The following is a 13,637-nucleotide window of genomic DNA, read 5'->3' as shown; positions in this document are numbered from 1 at the left end:
TGATGGGGTTCAGTATTTTAATAAGGCATTGAGATCGCTTAACACCTTACCTGAGTGTGAGGTGAAAGATTTGGCCCGATTGAGATTGATAAATAGAAGTGATGATGACTTTGCAAGATGGGTTGAAAGATCGTGTGGAAGGAGAGTGCTAAGGAGAAAAAGTTTGAGCTCTTGAAGCCTCAGAAAGGGAAGTTGGTTGAAGATAAGGAACGTGGTATGAGGACTGATGGTAAGCCTTGGATGGTGATGAAATACAAGCCAATTCGGTGTTTGAAAGAGGTTCCTATGAAGCTTATGCCACAGGATGTGTTGAAGGATCTCAAGTGGTGGTTTGTTGACTAACAGACTGCTGAGGCTGTGATGGAAGATGAAGACGAACAGGAGATCTTGAGAGTGTATGATCCAATACACTTGGTTAATTTGTCTAAAGCTGACTTGCAGGTACTCAATGACAAGAAGATTTTTTACATACCTGCGTGGAAAGACGAAGCAAAGAAGTACCATAGGGTAGTCTCTGTCTGTGTGAGACAAGGAGTCCATGCTTGAAGACAGATGGTGCATACTTTTTGGATTACGAGACACGAGAAAGATGATAGAGATATGAAGCTACTACCAAGGGGGAGTATGTTGGTGCATAATGCCAGTAGTTCATATATCTCGTGTTAATTGTGTCTGTAATCGTTACATTGTTCGTATTATGTTGAACGTGTTAGTTTGCCTTTAGTATTGAGCGAACTTGTTAAGTGGCGAAGTTAGGGACAACTTCGCCTAGTATGTTTGGCGAAGTTGTCGCACTTTATAAACCTAACTTCGGCTCATTTGTGTGCGACTTTTGACGGCTGTATTTGTGACCTTTGTGTTACGTGTTTTGGTGATTTGGATTTATCAATATCATCGTTCAACAAGTATTCCTTTATATTCGTGTGTTTACGTGTGATTTACGTGTTCATCGTATTAGCACTCGTATCGTATACGTAGGGGATTCCGCACCCTCGTGTTACGAGATACTCCTGTGAAGATCCGGCTGGGAACCTACAGTGTGGTCCCTTTTTACTTCTCTATCTCAGATATTATTAGGGTCAGGTCCCTTTATTCTCTATCTCAGATATTGTTAGGGTCTGGTCCCTTTCTTCATCTTCGTACATACTGTCTTTACATACCCGTAACATACATACTTTCTTTAATCATTCATACATCTTCATATATTGTACATATATCTATCATACACATTCATCTATCATAAACATACCTCCCTTGTTGGCACGTGCAATATCCGAAGATCGTTCACGTACCGACAAGCTTTCATTCACATTTAAGATATACATACATAACATATAAACCATATAAGGCATAGACTTACCAATTAAGGTAAGTGTATTAACTATCACATCGAGTATGCACACAGCCCCGAAAACATAAAAAGGAAATGGGGCTAGAAACTCACCTGAATACGGTTACGTTCACCGTTAATAGTTATTCCCTTCTTGAGCTGTGCACGACTAACTGTATAACAATTACACATATCAATTAACTATTACTACTCGCATCGTATTTCTATCTTTATATAACCCAAAACGAACAAGGGTCCGGGGGCAGCGCCCCTGGCAGCAGGGTTTTAGGGGCGGCAGCCCCTAGCGGGGTCCAAGGGGCAGAGCCCCTGGCTGGGGTTAAGCTGCCAGGTCAGCTCGGAAAAATTTTATTTTCATTAACTGTCTTAACACATTTTTCACTAGGATTTTAATTTATTTTCTAATTCGTTAACTCATTTTTCATCACGAATTACGTCTGATTCGCTATCTGATTCGTTACCTTTTATGTATGAGCGGACATAAATGTAAGCGAACATACACGTTAAGCGAACTTAACTTAAGCGAACTTATCATTAAGCGAGCTTAACATTCAGCGAACTTAGCATTAAGCGAACTTGGATTCTGGCGAACTTATCAGTGGGCGAACTTATTTCAAGCGAACTTGGTCAGCTGGCAAACTTGTTGATAGGCGAACTTAACAACAAGCGAAGTTATAGCCAGCGAATTAGTCAGCAGGCGAAGTTGCCCAGCAGCAGCTACGGGTTTGATTTTTGACCCAAAACATCTCCATTTCAACATTAATCCTTGGATATGATATTAACCAGACCCGCGATCATTCCCATGGTCCTTTTCGGGTAAAACTTGGCCCGGAAAAGCATAAAGTTTGGACCTTTAGGCTGAAACGTTTAATACTAGATATAGGGTTTATTTTAAACGAGTCATAAGCAGCCGCGAGTTCGTTAAGTTAGTCTCTAACATCAAGTTCGCTACTTTAATACCCGTTTATACCCGATCTACTCTAGGTTCAAGTTTCAAGGTTAAACGTGTATAAAAACGTAAACTTTAAGATCAAGAACATATCTTTACGTGTTCGTTTGGTCTTGATTAGCTTGTTTATGAACTCTAAATCTTGTATAAAGCTCGTGTAATAAAGATCTAATACAAACTAACGTCTGTTTGGTCTCAACTCTCTCTCGTCTCTCTCGGCCGTATATGGTGTAGGTGAATGTGTGTGTTTTTGAGTGTGTAGAGAATAAGATGGAAAGAAATGAGGATTTAGGATTTCAGGATGGTTTAAAGGGGTATTTATATCCCTTAAAGCCCATTGACCTAAGGCCCATTACTCTTTAATCCTTTTTAATTATCCAAGTCCATCATTCTTCTTTATTTAACACTAATTAATTATTTAACACACGACAATTTAACGCAACTCTCTTTATTTAATATTAGAATATTTAGGATATTACACTAACTGACCCAAAACAAAAAGGCACCACCAAATACACCAAAACAAAACAACAAAAACCAAATATTACATTTACACATAGACATTAAAAGAACACCATCTTTCCCATGTTAATTATCTCGATCGCACCCACAAGTAACCCAATGCTTTAATATTTCCCACCACATTACTTAAATGAATTGGTTTTCGGTTGAACACCACATCATTCCGAGCCATCCAAATACATCACATCGTAATAAGACAAGTAGCATGGAAACTTTTGGCTTTCTTCTTCGGAAGCCTTGTATATTTATACATCTCCAAAATATCTCGGATACTAAAAGCAAAGAAGGACGGGACCTTGCACCACTACGAGATTACTTGCCACGTTGCTTGTGCGAAAGAACACGACACAAAAATATGCTCCGCCGATTCCTCAACTTCCCCGCAAATTGGACAAACGATCGATGGTACCGCCACATTACATTTAGCTAACGAAAAGCGAGTCGATAATCTCTCCATTTCAGCCCTCCAACCAAGGATACAAACTTTTTTAGGAACCCAATTATTCCACCAGATCACATAGTCTCCAACAACCCCTATCTCCTTATTCAAAACCTTCTTTAAACTTCTAACAGAAAACTCATTTGGCTCATCCAATAACCAAACCCATTGGTCCTCACCCACCCCAAGTCTAACATTTTGGCAAATTAACAGTAGGTTTCTCAACTTCATAATTTCCCCACTAGAGGATGGTTCTCTAGACCACTCCCATGTTCCACAGATCTCACCACCATACATAGTCAACCTGTCCGAAACTAGACAATTTTTGGAAACCTCAAGCTGGAACAATAAAGGAAACTGAATGAACAACGATTCGTCACCATTCCAAGTGTCAAGCCAAAACATAGTGTTTCGTCCATGCCGAACCTTGCACTTAAATGCTTTCGTAAGGTTGACACCTAAACCTTCGAATTTGGCTTGAACACTAGCTATTTGTTTCCAAGGGCCTGTAAACGTCATTCTCCCCGGTAAGGGTAACCACAACCTAGATGTATGGTGGAAAGCCCAAACTACCCTCCTCCAAAGTCCGTGTTTTTTTATTTTGAACCTCCACCACCACTTAGCTAACATAGCCAAGTTAGCCACCCGTAACGAACCGAAACCCAACCCACTAAACTCAATCGGTGCAATAACCTTTTCCCATGCCACCCAATTTATTTTATTATTATCATCCGATCCTCCCCAAAAAACACTCGTCTCAACTGTTCCAACTTCTCCAACACCCCATCCGGGGCTTTAAACAATGAAAAATAATAAGTAGGAAGCGAATTCAACACCGATTTTAACACCGTTACCCTACCTCCAAACGATAATTTTTTCGCTTTCCATAACGAAAGCCGTTTACGAAACATATCAACCACCGGATCCCATGATTTAATTAGGTTCATGTTTCCTCCCACTTGCAATCCCAAATGACGGAACGGAAAACCTCCAGTTTTGCATCTTAATAAGTTTGCCATTTCCATCCTCTCTTGTTCTTATACTTTAGTGCCATATAACCAACTTTTAGAGAGATTAATTTTCAATCCCGAGACCATATAAAAACACCTCAGAATTTTTCTCAGATTCAGCACATTACTTTCTTCCCACTCGCCTAAAAATACCACGTCATCAGCATAAATGAAGTGAGTTAGTAACGGGCCATCAACCCCACACCTAAGTCCCCGGTACATCCCCCTGTTGCTCGCTCGTTTCATTACCCCAGTCAAAGCCTCCATAGCAATTATAAATAAAAATGGGGAGATTGGATCCCCTTGTCGAAGACCCGGGAACACGCGAACTCATGAGTCGGAGACCCATTTACAAGGACTGATTGTCGTCCAGTCATCAAAATAGCCGAAATCCACCGCCTCCATCGATCGGGAAAATCCATTTGTTCTAAAATTGTGTCCAAAAATTCCCAATTAAGTGAGTCATAAGCTTTTTTAATGTCAACCTTAAACAACATACCCCTTCTTTCCGTCCTCCGAAGCCACGACACCACTTCATTAATGATAAGCGGACCGTCAATAATACTTCGCTTCGCCAAAAACGCTGATTGCTCCTCGGATATTAATTTCCCAATTACCTTTTTAATTCGATTAGCAAGCACTTTAGAAATTACCTTATTTAGGCAACCAATTAAACTGATTGGCCTAAAATCCCCTAAACCCGCAGGGTCCATCACCTTTGGAATTAAAGCAATAAAAGACGACATACACCCTGGCTAATAACAGCATAATTGTGGAATTCTTCAAAAACTTTTACTATATCCGATTGGAAACATGTCCAGAACCTCTTTAAGAATTTAAAATTATACCCGTCTGGACCCGGAGCACGATCCCCTTCACAATCCCAAACCGCCTCTTTTATTTCCCCTGTCGAAAACGGGGCTGCCAAAGCATCTGAATCTGTCACCTCCAAAGTATTCAAATATGAGCACCCCATAGTTGGTCTCGAGTTAATCGGTTCCGTGAACTTGCCGGAGAAGAACTCAAAGACCATAATTTTTAGAGCCGGTGGGTTCGAATCCACTGACTGTTCACCATGAAACCATGAATTCTGTTAGAACTAAGGTTAGCATTAAGCACGGCATGGAAGTAGGATGAATTCTCATCACCTTCCAATGCCCACCGCACTCGTGCTTTTTGCCTTAGATCCTTCTGTTTCACCTGATCGGCGGCCGCCACCGCAGCTAAGCATTTTAACCTTAAAACTAACTCATTTGCAGATAAAGGCCTTGACTCGGCAAAACCTTCTAGGACCAAGAGCTTTTGTTTATACATCAAATACCTCTTCTCCTCATCACCCTTTTTCATTTCCAACCACCATTTAATTCTTGATTTTAACCATCGCAACTTAGTTGTAAAGGCTAAATCCGCGGGACCTGTGAATTTGAACCGCCTGCATTGAAGTTCCACATAATCAACAAAACTTGGGATATCAAGCCAAGAATTGAAGAAACGGAAAGGAATATGTTTAAAGTCAATCGGCACGGAAGACAAAAGGAGTGGTTTGTGATCCGAATATTCCTTTGCAAGATTCATTATGGTCGCCAACGGCCATAAACCCATGAAATCTTTACATACCAAAATTCGATCAAGTTTACTAAATTTATCCCCTCTATCAGACACGTAAGTGAAAGACCCACCTCCCATTTGGTATTCGGTCAAATCGGCATCCTCGGTGAATTTGTTAAACACTTCCGCATTTGACCCAATGAATTCCGAGTTCAACCTTTCTGAAGCGTACCTAACCTCATTAAAGTCACCGACCAACACACCCAAGCCCGTTAGGCCCCTCCTCACCTGTAACAATTCTCCCCACACAGCTCGTCTCTCAGCAACATCATTTGGTGCATACACAGTAATGACATTAAGAGCCAACCTAGAAGCTCTTATTCTCCCACTAATTACTAGGTAACGCCTATGCTTAATTACCCCATGTTTACAAAAAAAAGGTAGGGTCCCAAACACTCATAATACCCCCGGAACGACCCACAGAATCAACAAAATCATAATCAAAAATCGATCTGCCCCATACCTGGCTAACCCTGAAAATCTCAGAATTGATCAACTTCGTCTCTTGAATGGCTAGAAAATGTGTCCGGTGACACGTTTTTAAACCCCGAATCCAATTTGTTTTCGTGTAATCTCCAAACCCCCTAATGTTGATAGATAATATATTCATTGATTACCCAAGATTCCCCCTTCACCCTCGACAACTAATCTGACCTGATCCAAATGATTATGAAGATTAATTTCAATTTCATCACCGATAGCCACAGTCTTTTCTACTTCAAATTCTACTTTTTCCTCGGTGGAGTTTGTAACCAAAATACCATCGTTTGTTCCAGTCGACTGAGACTCCGGTACCACCTCCACCTCCAAACTACCGGTTGCCTCATCCGTCGGAGGAACCTCGTCCATAGGTAAATCCAAGTTTGGAAATGGAATTGCATGACCTGATCCACCTTCGGCCCATCATTCATATTCCCCTCCAAAGAGCTATCAAGATTTGGGCTAATAACCCTCCTGAGCCTCTTTCTTGACTTAGGTTCAGACACATGGCCCATCTGGGAATTCGACCCTTTTTAAACGTTCATATTTAATCCCACCCTCAAGCGTGCCTGACAAGATAGAGACTTGACCCCACCTTTATTTAAATTACTTTTATCCCCCATGCAAAAGAACGACCCCTCCCCATGCACCCCATTTTCCTGACGGATATCATTGTTACCCGGTACATGTTGAGTTTCTTGCTGAGTCGGCATTTGAAAATCATTCCGGCCACATCCGAATGAGTGTTTCACCAGAGTTTTGTAACCGATCTCACCTTCCTCCAAATCAACCGTGTTACTTGTCGGAATACCTACCTTCCCCAACGACGGATGTGACACCTCTTTCCCTAACTCCGGAATCCAAAGATTCACTTCTTCCGTAATCCATACCGAAAACTCAGCATTTTTCCACACAACCGTGACCTCTTCTTCTATTTTCACCTCTACCGAAGTTAGCACATAACTCACCCCGACAGAATTATCCAACTTGTTCGAAGAGAATTCCGGTGGTGAAACCGGCCTCCCAAACCTCTCACCAATCGAATCATACGTCTTATTATCTTGGAGAAGGAGAGGTAGGCCAGACATTCAAACAAGCAATCTGATCACAGGGGTACTCCTGCCCATCCCATTCCTTTGCTGACAGCAGATACTTTCCCCACAAGTCGGACCTTGCAAGGAAATCAATCACCTGAGCTTTATCGTTAAAGGCATACATAACTGATCCCCCCCCCCCCCACATAGGAAATTGAAGCTTCCGGGAAGCCCGGCTCAACCAGCAATTCTCGTGATTTACACAGAGACCACACACATTTTGCCACCCCAGTACAAAACTCCCCATAGTAAATTTAGGCGGAGTATCAACTTCAATTCTTTTCTTCAAAAGATCCTCTTTCCCCTTTACATTTGTCATAGCCACCTCTATATACGACTTACCAGCCGGAACTGAAGAGGTCTGAAAAGTTCTTGGTCCCACTTCGATTCCAACCGGTTTCTTCACCTCTTCATGTTGATCTTTAACCACTGTATGTTTGTGGTTCTTATCAAATTTGGCCACTGACACACCAATTTTAGCCTCCAATATCTTTACCGTATTGAGTTCCATCTCCAATCTTGTAACATCAGCCACCATTTTGAATCTTATGAAACCGAATGTGTTGCCGAAAAGATCCCTTTTCTTGGCAACATAAGCATCTGTCATCGACCCGAACTTCTTAAATTCACTCCATAGCGTGTTAATCGTAGTTCCGTCCGGCAGATTCGAGACATAGAAGGATGTTTCCTGGTTCTTCGCCGTACCGCTTCCCCCCTGTTTTCGCCTTCTCACCTCCATTCCTAACTATAATTTTCTACTTCAAATACCCGTTTTTTCCATATATATACTAATTATAAATCTATTTTAGGTACTTGTTGTCTTGCGCCAACTTTTTATTGTATTTCAATTTTGATTACTTTATCCATATATCAGAAATTATTGTGACTTATAGTGGAAGACAAATATTTTATGGAAAATTCAAATATACTATTTACTACTAGATTACTCATCTAACGGACACATATCAATCACATCAATAATTTGTTTAGCTAATTCTTGTTTAAAAGTTTTTTCTGGTTATAAATTATTTTGTTTTATTATATTTTTCAGAAAATGCATTTTCTGGTTATAAATACTTTATTATTTTGTTTTATTATATTTTCCTTCACTTTCAGTTCTTGCTATTTTAAAAACACTAAAGCTAAGTTTAGTAAGTTCACTTAGGTAAAATACTAGTAAAGTAGATTATAATAGTTCAACAACGATCCATTGGCATTTGGCAATAATAATTCGTAGTGACAACGCAACATATAATACTTTTAAGTTTCAATGTCGTTGCAAACCGTTGTGGTTTTTTACCCAGCTGCCAGACCCGAATTCCTCTATTTAAGACCTCAATTTTGTCAATCAAGTTAATTTCTCCAATTTGTCAATCTTTCGTTATTTGTTTATTATCAAGATTAAGTTACTTGTTACTACATGTTTATGTACGCTGATAATATTCTTATCACTGAGAACTCTTTCCAGGCTATTCAGCAGTTTTTTTTTTTTTTTTTTTTTTTGCCTCCTATGAAGCTTGAAACCCGACCTTTATTGGGTAACATCAACACCTTTACCACCACACCACAACGGGTGGGGTTGGTTAACAGTTATGGTCTCAATTTTCCATTCAAACATCTGTTCCACTTGTACACCATCACAAGAGAAGAACCGAGCTTACAATTAAAAGAAGTTAAAAGTAAATAGAGTTCATACAAACCTACTTAAGTAGAGCTCTCTAAGCCTCTCTTTATACATCAGAGCAAGTCAAACAACAAAATAATAGACTTAGTGCAGCTTGTTATAATATCCTTCCTTCTTCATGCATCAAAGTATTCCTCAGGAAGGTAAAACTTCAACCCAATTTTCTTCAACCACAAAAATATTACACAAACATAATAAATAAAATTATTAATAAAGATAGATATGCATGCACAAAATCAAATGATGATGTATGTTACCTCTGCAAACTTCTTGTCAGCATCACTATGATCATCTTTTCTTCCAGCAGCATCACCAACATAAAATGACCTTAAATATTTGTCACAAATCACTTGTTATAACGTTAAATTTAGAAAATGAAGTTACGAAGAATAATGATAATACTTACTGGTTCAAGTCAATTGGAATTCCCGAGTTAAATTGTTGTTCCATGATGCGCCACATTCCTGGTTGCGGTTTGCGAAAGGGGTCCACTTCTTTACCTTTACTTACACCACAAGAAATAAAGACCTGTACAAGTTTTTTAGAGTTACTAACATTACTATAAAAGGAAACAATTACATGCGATCAAACAGTTGACCAACCACCTGAATCGGGACATTCACAAGCTTGATGAAAGCGTCTAGTCTTCCAATTTTGGAATCCACAGCTACCTGACGCTTGTTTTTCCACCGCTCAATATTTGATTCATTGGTGAAGATAACCTGGCCAAAGGTGTTTGTGGGCCCCGTTAGTTTATAAGAATAAAAAATATAACAAAATGAAAAAGGGAAGTTGTTAACCAGTTTGTATCCATCATTATACAAGCTTTGTAGCTTGTTTGGTATTGAAGGATACATAAGAGACCATGCGTTTGCACCTATTCTGTAATTATATAAAAACATTATGAGTGGATGACTATTTTACCCTTTTAAAAGTTTCACTTTAACCCCCTTTTAATTAACAGACAATTACTTTGTCCACATAAAATACTAATCTATCAACATATATAATTCTAAATAGTAGATAAATAAATCTACATCTCTCTCACTCAAAATCAGAAACAAGACATGCATGTTAGAGAGACGTAGAAAGAGAGTAACTGGCCAAATTATGTTTCAGTTTTTTGTTTGATCATTTATTTTTATATTTAGTCTGTATACAAGAGTAATATACTGTTAAATATGGGTGTAAACAAGTTGGTCTGAACCATAGTCACATAAATCGCCCAAACACCCACGAATTTCGTATAGGTACGTGATATACCCAATCGGAATTCGTCATCATTCCGGTCGCAGGAGAAATTGCGTTCCCAATTTTAGGTATGTTCGATCCAAATAAACCCTAATTCGCGATTCAATTTCTGATGGCCGTCGCTCCAATTGAACTTGAAATCGCGATTCAATTTCTGAAATCGCTCCTACTGGGCGCGTATTTTATTTGGGCGGGAACTCTGGAATGGCGCTCCACCAAACCCAATCAGCGACTGGGTCTCTTCGATTTTCTTCACCAATTAGAGTCTGTATTTTGTTTCATAAGATGTATAAAATCCCACCAGTTTCATCTCTAATTTCACTCTCAAAAAACAAACGGTTCTATAATCTAGGGCTGGCCCTTGAGAGTGGCAGGGTGGTCGACAACCACAGGCCCGACCCCGCTAGGCCCAAATTTTTTTTTTAACTATATATATTTTTATTAAATACAATATGTATATTTAATGTTTAAACTCAATTACATAACCACTAGATTGGTCTAGTGGGAAAGGGGTATTACTCCCAACCAAAAGGTTATGGGTTCTAGTCTCATTGAGACATGTTTAATCCTATTTTTATACAAAAGTTTTTTACCTAACCCCAATTAAAACCTAGTAAACCCATGACAAAATTAAATTGTTTAAACCCAACAAAATACTCCTTTTACTTAAGGCCCAAAAAAAATTCACCTTCGGCCCAAAACATTTTTTGCTTTCTCAGAGCCGGCCTTGCTCTAATCTATACTTCTATTTCATATCCAATTTCTCAAATGGCTTTGGAAGTCAATCTCAATCATAAAAAACAATAGATGAAAGCGAGACACATGTAAGTGAGACTCAAGGTACTTATATTAACCTTGATGATGATGAGGCTATTCAATCATCAGCAGCAAGTGGAAGTCAATCACAAAAAAAAAGTTGAGAAAGATTCATCTAAGCCACTACTTGGTGAAGTAACATTCCATGTGCGGGAAATAGCAAGAATCCAGGAGGTAGCAAACAGTGGACTTGCAATCACTTTAAGGAGAAGTTCACAAGCACTTACACCAGAATTCACGTTCATTTCTTTAGGGTTGTGGGCAAAAAAGCTAAGATTAATTGATGCTCAATAGTACTTAGAGATAGAGGGCTGTATGAAAGGCTTTTTACCAAGGTAAAAGAAGCTGAAAATTCGAGAAAGACTTTAAAAAAAAATCAGTTTTATCCTCTCGTGCACCTTCAAAGAAAAGCATAGCAGAAATTTTTGACCCGTTAGAGAGAAACGTGGTGGACTTGAAGATAATTAGAGGCTTGTGTGCAAACGGAATTCCGTTTAATGTGTTACGTAACCCACACTTTCTTGAAATGATAGATGCCATAAGGAATGCACTTGTTGGATATAAGCCACCATCTAGTGAAAAGGCGAGAACGGTACTACTTGACAAATGTGTTAGGGATGTTGAGAAGGAGTTAGCACCCGTTAAAGACACCTGGTACACCCAAGGAGTATCGATCGTTTTAGATGGGTGGTCTAATGTCAAAAGGAATCCACTTATCAATGTACTTGCGGTTAATTCACGTAGTGCAATGTTCATGTATTCGGAGGATTTTTTTAGGGGTGGAGAAAACAGGAATGGAGATTGCTAACTTTTTTAATGGAGCTATTGAGATGATTGGGGCAAGAAACGTGTTGTCGGTTGTGACGGATAACGCGGCGAATTGCAAGGTTGCCGGAAAAGAGATCAAGAAGGTATATCCACATATATTTTGGTCTCCTTGTTGCGTACACACGTTAAATCTTATTTTTAAAGACAAGGCAAATGCATTTTTTTTTGGATGTTTGACACTTACAAAAGAGGCAAGGATGTTGTTAAGTATTTCCTTAACCACACTCATGCGTTAGCAATTTTCAAAGAAAACTCAAAGTTTGAATTATTGAAAGTTGCAGACTCATTTTGTATCACATTATATTCTCTTGAGAAGGTTATTGAAATGTCGAGAGGCCCTAGCAACAGTTATTGTCCTCAATTCTTGGAGGGAATTGATGAAAAGTGGAGATGAAAATAGTCGAACAGCCAGGGAAAATGTGGCTAAAACCATTAACGATGACTTGTTTTGGGAAGATGTTGAGAACATATTAGCCATCACAAAACCAATTTATTTGCTAATTAGATTTTGTGATGATGAAGGTCCTAGAATGGGAGAAATTTATGAGAAAATGGACAACATGGTTGATGAAATTAAAGATATTATGATAGAAAACAAGTTCTCGACTTATTTCCCTGAAATTAATAAGATTGTTGTGGCTCGATGGAATAAAATGACAATCCCTCTTCATTGCTTAGGCTTTGCTTTAAGTCCTAAATTTTATGATAAATACTATTTAGAGAAGTTGGCACCTAGTGGAGAGCGTAGAAAGGCTCCTAACAATGACAAGGAAGTTACACTTGGTGTTATGGAGACGTTTAAAAGAATTTCGGAAAATGAGGCTGAACGACAAGTGTTGCAACAACAATTTGCAACTTTTCATATGAAGAAAGGAATATATTCAAGAGCCGCAACGCAAGCCGATGATGTCACTATGGATGCAATTAATTGGTGGGCTACGTACGGATCGGAGACACCCGAATTAGCCGAAGTAGCAAAAAAAGTACTTTCCCAACCAATTAGTAACTCTTCGGCCGAGAGAAATTGGAGTACATACTCACTCATACTCCTATATCCATAGCATGAAGCAAAATCGAATAAATTCCAAGTTAGCGGATAAACTTGTGTTTATTCACTCTAACATTAGGCTTCAACCGCTACGGAATCTTATAAATCTGGCACACACAAAAACTAAGATATGAATCCGGAAAGCGCTTACATAGAAGGCTCAACTGCTAGATTAGAGGAAATGATGTGGGATGATCTTGATGACGAAGGGGTTGAAAACGGGAGAGAAAAATAGAAAAGGCAAGATTAGAACTTTATTGTTTTTGCAGATTCTGTTTTGAATGTCTTTCTTATTATGTTTTGAACTTTTGACTTTGAACCTATTTTGTATAACTTTGTTCTTGTATGGTACCTTCACTATATTAGTAATGGAGATTTTGTTATGTAGTTTGAAGTATTTCCAGATTTTGGTTGTATTAATGTATTACAATAGGCATATAAGAATATATGAGACATATATCGAACCGGACTACTTGGTACACCGTACCGGTTCGTACCGAAATGAACCTACCCCCTCCGTACCGAATTCGTCTAGCCTAGCGAGCGTGCCCGTACCAGAG

The 13,637-nt window shown here is 39.1% G+C and overlaps 4 protein-coding genes across 4 annotated transcripts; 1 reads left to right on the top strand and 3 right to left on the bottom strand.

Annotated features, from left to right (window-relative positions):
* Positions 1-3,123: 3,123 nt before the first annotated feature.
* LOC143600884 (uncharacterized) lies at positions 3,124-3,777 on the bottom strand. The gene has a single exon (XM_077078436.1). It carries the CDS (start codon positions 3,775-3,777, stop codon positions 3,124-3,126), a length of 654 nt encoding a protein of 217 aa, XP_076934551.1.
* Positions 3,778-5,306: 1,529 nt separating this feature from the next.
* Positions 5,307-6,725, bottom strand: LOC143600882 (uncharacterized). Its single transcript, XM_077078435.1, has 2 exons — positions 6,531-6,725; positions 5,307-6,227 (listed from the first exon to the last, which is right to left on the bottom strand). Exons 1-2 carry the CDS (start codon positions 6,723-6,725, stop codon positions 5,307-5,309), a joined length of 1,116 nt encoding a protein of 371 aa, XP_076934550.1.
* Positions 6,726-9,169: 2,444 nt separating this feature from the next.
* Positions 9,170-10,015, bottom strand: LOC143600880 (polynucleotide 3'-phosphatase ZDP-like). Its single transcript, XM_077078433.1, has 5 exons — positions 9,935-10,015; positions 9,740-9,856; positions 9,541-9,662; positions 9,392-9,461; positions 9,170-9,298 (listed from the first exon to the last, which is right to left on the bottom strand). The coding sequence occupies exons 1-5, from the start codon at positions 9,989-9,991 to the stop codon at positions 9,251-9,253; spliced, it is 414 nt and encodes a 137-aa protein (XP_076934548.1). The 5' UTR covers positions 9,992-10,015; the 3' UTR covers positions 9,170-9,250.
* Positions 10,016-11,727: 1,712 nt separating this feature from the next.
* On the top strand, positions 11,728-13,012 carry LOC143600881 (uncharacterized; the record flags this gene model as incomplete). The annotated part of the gene is made up of 3 exons (XM_077078434.1): positions 11,728-11,855; positions 11,968-12,112; positions 12,311-13,012. Coding segments are annotated over exons 1-3 (975 nt in total), but the record flags the coding sequence as incomplete, so codon positions are not given.
* Positions 13,013-13,637: the final 625 nt, after the last annotated feature.

The sequence above is a fragment of the Bidens hawaiensis genome, unplaced genomic scaffold (assembly GCF_021521415.1).
Source record: "Bidens hawaiensis isolate Kalapana, Puna unplaced genomic scaffold, B.hawaiensis_p1.1 tig00055025_1, whole genome shotgun sequence".
Taxonomy (NCBI): Eukaryota; Viridiplantae; Streptophyta; class Magnoliopsida; order Asterales; family Asteraceae; genus Bidens; species Bidens hawaiensis.
This window is presented reverse-complemented; position numbering and strand designations above follow the sequence as displayed.